This window comes from Brachionichthys hirsutus, chromosome 5 (assembly GCF_040956055.1).
Source record: "Brachionichthys hirsutus isolate HB-005 chromosome 5, CSIRO-AGI_Bhir_v1, whole genome shotgun sequence".
NCBI classification, from domain to species: domain Eukaryota; kingdom Metazoa; phylum Chordata; class Actinopteri; order Lophiiformes; family Brachionichthyidae; genus Brachionichthys; species Brachionichthys hirsutus.
The window spans coordinates 15,043,481-15,050,426 of NC_090901.1; the positions used below are offsets into that span (position 1 = coordinate 15,043,481).

Below are 6,946 nucleotides of genomic sequence, written 5' to 3' on the forward strand. Positions count from 1 at the left end.
GATGCTTTGGCCCAAGAACCAGAACCTCAGTTTTATTTAGATTTAATAACAGGAAGTTCTTGGTCATCCAGGAGTTAATGTCCTTAAGGCACGTCTGAAGTCTAACCAACTGATCGACCTTGTCTGGCTGAACGGACAGGTACAATTGAGTATCGTCTGCATAGCAGTGGAAATTTATGCTGTGTTTCTTAATAATGTTACCTAACGGAAGCATATACAGCGTGAACAGAATAGGTCCAAGCACTGAACCCTGTGGAACTCCAAATTTAACTTCTGTGTATGTAGAAGATTTATCATGAACACGTACAAACTGAAATCTATCAGATAAATATGTTCTAAACCAGTTCACTTCACTTCACTTCACTTTTATTGATTTGTCCCTCGGAGGGCAATTTGTTTTACAGCATATACACACATTTTGCACAACATATAACGGACACGTAAGACACAATTAAGGGACATATAAGGCACAAATTAGAGCAGCATCGTTTTAAAGGTGTTAAATATTGTACGTTCAATGCAGATTCTCTAACGCCAACAGATTGTTCCAGCCTCTGTAACAGAATCCGATGATCTATTGTGTCAAAGGCTGCGCTGAGATCTAATAAAATAAGCACGGAGACAAGTCTATTATCAGACGCTATTAAAGGTCATTGGTGACTTTAACTAATGCTGTCTCTGTGCTATGATGAGCTCTGAAACCCGACTGGAAAACCTCAAATAACTGATTGTCTTGTAAGAATTCACACAGCTGACTGGAAACTGCTTTCTCTAGAAGCTTTGACAGGAATGGAAGGTTTGAAATTGGCCGATAGTTAGCCGAGACATCAGGATCCAATGTTGTTTTTTGAGAAGCGGTTTAATGACTGCTGTTTTAAAAGACTTGGGTACATAGCCTGTGAGTAAGGATAGATTAATTGTATTAGTAAAGCTATTCTAATTGAGGGGAAGACTTCTTTAAGCAGCTTAGTTGGGACCGGGTCTAGGAGACAAGTGCACGGTTTAGATGAGGCAATAGCTGCACTCATTTGCTGCAAGTTAATGGGGGTGAAACTATCCAAGTAACTATCAAGAGTAACAGCCGTATCTCTACTTCCATCACTCAGGGAGGGGTCAATGCCACACGAAGGCAGACGCTGATGAATGACGTCCCTAATCGATTCGATTTTGGTACTGAAGCGGTTCATGAAATCTTCACTACTGAGACCTGTCGGAACAGAAGGGTCAACAGAGTTGGCGCTTTGTGTTAGCCTAGCAACGGTGTCAGAGAGAAACCTCGGATTAGATTTATTATATTCTATTAGAGATGAGTAATATGCTGCTCTAGCTTTGTGTTAGCCTAGCTACGGTGTCAGAGAGAAACCTCGGATTAGATTTATTATATTCTATTAGAGATGAGTAATATGCTGCTCTAGCTTTGTGTTAGCCTAGCTACGGTGTCAGAGAGAAACCTTGGATTAGATTTGTTCTCTTCTATTAGAGATGAGTAATATGCTGCTCTAGCTTTGTGTTAGCCTAGCTACGGTGTCAGAGAGAAACCTTGGATTAGATTTGTTCTCTTCTATTAGAGATGAGTAATATGCTGCTCTAGCTTTGTGTTAGCCTAGCTACGGTGTCAGAGAGAAACCTTGGATTAGATTTGTTCTCTTCTATTAGAGATGAGTAATATGCTGCTCTAGCTTTGTGTTAGCCTAGCTACGGTGTCAGAGAGAAACCTTGGACTAGATTTGTTCTCTTCTATTAGAGATGAGTAATATGCTGCTCTAGCTTTGTGTTAGCCTAGCTACGGTGTCAGAGAGAAACCTTGGATTAGATTTGTTCTCTTCTTTTAGAGATGAGTAATATGCTCCTCTTGCCTTGCGGAGCGTCTTCCTGTACATTTTGAGGCTGTTTTTCCAGATTAAACAAGACTCCTCCAATTTAGTTGAGCTCCATATTCTCTCCAGTTTTCTGGCTGTTTGCTTTAACAATCTAATTTCAGAATTGAACCACGGAGCTTTCCTTTTTGGTTTTAGGTTTTTATTCTTAGGGGGGCGGCAATGGAGTCAAGCCCCCGCACCACCTACAAGATGATCTATGTGGGAGGGGCTAAAGTTACCACACGACTCCTCAGTAATGTTAAGGCTCGATAAAGAGTTTAATGCTGATGGGATTACTTTGAATTTAGCAATAGCACCATCAGACAGACATCTGGCCAAGGCAGTTCTGTTTGATGGCACGTAGTCCAATAATACAAACGTAAAAGTGGTCTGATACAAAAGGGTTCAGTGGAAATACAATTAATTGATATACGTGAGAACCAGATCCAAGGTATGATTAAAGGTGTGGGAGGGGGGGGGGGGGGGTTGTTCACTCTGTGGGAGGAGCCAATTGAGTCACAATGAGAGGAAGGCTACTGCCTGTGACTCAATTCAAGGCAGTCGTCACTGACATCTACATGAATGTTAAAATCTCCTATGACCATAGGTGAGAGTAGGAACGTAGATAAATGCTTAATTCTGGCAGTGTTTTACTCCGGATGCCATTCCTGGCGCAATATCTCTGGCTGGCCTGGGAATGCCTCGGGATCCCCTTGCAAACAATCCACCAGCCACAGCCTCCCGTCACTTGGATTAGTTTTGGTTGCTATTTTCCATCTGTCCAATCCATTGATCCATCCTTGCATCTTCTTTCACTTATTCAGAGACGATCATAATTAGACGCGCTTTACTGTTGGATTTTATGACCAATCATCATCATCATCGTAATATATGAAATGTATGAAATTCTCTATTGTGGGCAGGCCTGCAAAAAACAAATCGTAGCTTGTGACAATTCTACTATCTCCTGCTCCGTTAGTTAAGAGAGTTAAAATCTGCCTTGTGAAGGGACAATATACATCCCCCTCCCCATTCCTAATATTGACCATTGCATTGTCCATAATGTACTCTATTATGGGCAATGGACCTACTTTGAGACTTAAATACATTCTGGGCCTTTGATGTTTTTCAGGCTGTTGACGTCTTTGATGTATCAAAATATGTCAACTATGTAGTCTGACTATTTTTTGAGCAACCAAACCGGAGTTATTGTAAAATTCAGTTTGGTCCATGCTTATGGGGTAGAGGAAAAGAACCAGATCCACGGTATGATTAAAGCTGTGGGTAGGTTCTTTCTGAACATGGATGCTGCAGCGTTTTCACTTTGGGGGTATCCGTGGTTTCCTGAATGCACAGTCTTTTTTATAATGAAAACACGATTTCTTTCACAGCAGATTGTCACATAAACGGCCATGCGATGTGTGTGTGCGTGCTGATTATGGCGCTTAAGTGAGAACACATGAGGAACATGAACTCAGCAGACGATCCAGAGAACAGGCTGAGATCATTATCCCGACATCACAGGGTCATATTTTAGACGTTGGTGTGCGACTAAATGACACGACAACCTTCAAAGTGAACTCTAGAATAACCAGGAAGATGAAAAGGATCAAACTCGTGATACATGATGTTTACGTAGCAAGGCCATAGCACCAGCACCCCCTGCTGGTGAAAGTTAGTACCTTCGACTTGAGCACCGGCGGCAGTTCTCCGTGCCCGGTGCGTTATTACCGAACCCCTCGAGCAGAACCGAGACGACCTTCTGCTTTGAATAATCTCTCTCTCTCTCTCTCTCTCTCTCTCTCAGGTCTATCTCAAGGCTCCGATGATCCTGAATGGAGTGTGTGTGATGTGGAGAGGCTGGATTGACCTGCAGCGGCTTGATGGGATGGGATACCTGGAGTATGATGATGAGAGGGCACAGGTAGAACAACATGCACGCCGACAGAGAAACGTCTGTTTCTCATTTCAATCGATTTTAGAAAGTCGTGCAGCACAATGTTGTGAACACAGTCGAGATGAAAAAAATCGAAAACACAATATCACTTAACAAAATGTACGTTTTATTGAAGCCATGTGCAGCTCCAGATGACGGGACATTAGCTGCTACAACCAAAAACACCTGATTCCCTGACTGGATTGTTGACCACAATGCATTTTGGGCGATGTAGGCAGAGGCTCTGCATTAATCTGATATCTCCAGTCCTGTTGTGTTGCTACTGAAGACACGCTTCACAGTCCACGCCGTGTCTCTGGTGTGTGTCCGCGCAGCATGAGGACGCTTTGGCCCAGGCGGCATTTGAAGAGGCTCGACGTCGGACCAGGGACTTTGAAGACAGAGATCGATCCCACAGAGAGGATCTCGAGGTGAGAGCGTCGAGCGCTGCTTCCGGTCTGCCCTCTCATTGAGTGGGCTGCGGTGGTGTAGCGTAGCTCCAGCCGTAGCAGGGCAGCTCTGCATGGAGCCCTCTTTGCCGTTCAAAGCCAGCTGAAGTGTTCAGACTGCATGACGAGCCTCGCCTGAACATGTGGAGGAGCTGTGAGTTCCTCTGTGTGCAGAGGAACGGCAGGCGAGCCTTGTCTGACCACACCCGTCTTTAGTAATAGTGTGGTAAGAAGCGTGCTTCACAGGTGATTCACGAACCACACCCTTGGTACACTTGTGCATCACCGGAGGACAGCAAAAGCTACATTTTCAGCTGCTATTAAGCTACGTTGCTAAGCAACCACCATAGATGAAAAAGTATTTGACAGTTTAAAAGGTTTTTTTGGGCTTCTAATTTAGTCAGCAAATAATTTTGAAACACACTTTGCAAAAGGGTATAAATCGAGCATCGAGTCCTGCAGCCGGACGGTCATGCATAGTCACGCCTTTCTCAAAAAGGTGCGACCGTACTATTGTTTGACATCATTGCTCCAGCTGCAATTTGAACTCTGAACTTTGTGGTCTGACTTTATCCAGCGTGAAATTAGAAGATTGTCTTCTCAGGCCAGCAAATCCAAATTCCGTCCATTAAGAGTTGCTAAATCGCGAGCAGAACAGGATGCATGATGTCACTTTGAAACGTGGCTGACCTCGTTTAAAATGCGTCCTGGAGTTATCCATACATTTTCTGTCATCACATATTGTTAAGTCAATATTGATCGGGCACTGAGAGAAGAGGAAACAGGCTTTTTTAAAGCGACGGCATCTCATTTGGGCCGTGTGACCGCGCTTGTTTGCTTTAATCGCTTTTTATTGAATTGTTACTTCACAGTTTAATCATAGGTTTAGTGCATGATCAGTTTGATTTGATATTATTGAACTATTGGATGACTGATTGAGTTTTGTCGGGTGACCTGAAAGCCTCAGAAGGGAAAGTCGTAGTCTATTTATTCGTTGAACATGAAAAATCCCAGAATTTTACATCCAATTTCCTCTTAAATTGTATTTTATTTGCTAAAATTATTATTGTGAACAGATGTCACATCTGCACAATATTATTTCATCTATAATGTCTATCTATTTTGCTGCTTTAGACAAACTCGCTTTCCCAGCCAGGCTTTGGGGGGATCATCCTTCCTACGTCGATGCCCGAAGAATGAACCCCAAATTGTTTCTTTTTTAGGACCCTGTGGTTTCTAAAATCTGGGACTGAGGACACAAAGAGACAAAGAGACAGCCAGCAGAAAAGAACAGGGTCTGTGTCCTTCGTCTCTCATCATCCGTCACACTGTCACGCACTAAACCGCCCTGCGGGAGTGTGTGCGCGTGTGTGTGTGCGTGTGTGTGTGTGTGTGTGTGTGTCTTCATATGCTTGCGGTATTAAAGTTTTCATCACTGTAACATACAGGACATTCATTCATTCATTCTTATTCTTGGATGTTTCTTTATTTGGAATATTTTGTACATTCTGGATAAATACTGAAGACAGTAAAACTACAAGATAGTACACATGGAATTACGTTGTCAACAAAACTTGATTAAAGAGACTAAATGTTCCACATGCTAGATTCTTGTTATCTTTAGCAGCAGCTGTCTCCTTACTGTAAATAGGCCTAGTTGACTTTGACTGCAGTAATCCAAAAACTGCCGGCCTCAGAATCCACCGTTGACACCTCAGATTAGGTTTTAATCGGTGGTCAGAGGCATCGGTGTGGATCCGGCCTTGAGTGAGAGAGAGGAACCAGGAATGGCGAGCGGACGGCGGCGTCGTCGGTGATTCATTCAGAGGTCAAAGCATCATTGGGCTTTTCCAGAGGAATGCCAAATACTCCTCTGAGATATTTAACCAAGAACGAGAGTGGTGGAATCAGATTACCTCATCCCACACTGAGGTGGAGCACAGACGGGAAGAAAAGCAGCCGAGCAGATTCAGGCGACGACCTCCAGAAGGACGCAGCGCGCGTAGAGTCGTTGCCACGGTAACGTTTAGAATCAAATTAAGAAGAGTCTCCAGTAGAAAGCATGCTGATTTGTTTCTGTTGCTTGCTACATAATCCCATGTTTAATCTCCGAGATTAGACGCATTCAGCTATGCTCTATTCTGTAGCGAGTCCCAGGACTGTGTTCCTGCTGCTCTTGCATGAGCATCTTGAAACAGACGTGCTAAGCTAAGCTAACTTTCTGCTGCTGCTAGCGTCAAACATTCTATCAAAAACATTTCAGGACATTCAGAGAACAGCAGACATGAAAGAGCCAGCAGCAACGACCAGGAAGAAGCCGCTCGCTGAAGGACGTCTCATCCGACTGATCTCCGGCTTCGTCCCTGAGGCGCCGCCAGCAAAAGAGAACCTCGCGTGCCCTGCGCAATCGATTCAAGAGGCTAAAAACCCTTTGATTGATTTAACACTGAGGTCATCAATATGTTTCATCAGACGCCGTCGGCTACGTCTGCTTTTAGGTCATGTTCCAGACGCGTCTTTACGTTGGACCGCCGCTAGCCACCAACGAACTGGGGAACGTCCTCGGGTGTCAAGACCTGGAGATGAAGGCTACGGAGGTGGAGCAAATTAGTGGTAGCACACGAGGAGAGGAAGAGGAAGAGGGGAGCCATTCAGCTAAGCTAAGCTAACTTTCTGCTGCTGGTAGCGTCAATCAAGACGCA

General features: G+C 44.1%; 1 protein-coding gene across 1 annotated transcript in view; it reads left to right on the top strand.

Annotated features, from left to right (window-relative positions):
* cbfb (core-binding factor subunit beta) overlaps positions 1–5,826 on the top strand; it is a 20,927-nt gene extending 15,101 nt beyond the window's left edge. Inside the window, exons 4-6 of the mRNA XM_068739369.1 lie at positions 3,667–3,783; positions 4,131–4,226; positions 5,468–5,826. Of these exons, the coding sequence (XP_068595470.1) occupies positions 3,667–3,783; positions 4,131–4,226; positions 5,468–5,497 (243 nt within the window). The 3' untranslated portion in view covers positions 5,498–5,826. The remainder of the gene's footprint in view (positions 1–3,666; positions 3,784–4,130; positions 4,227–5,467) is intronic.
* Positions 5,827–6,946: the final 1,120 nt, after the last annotated feature.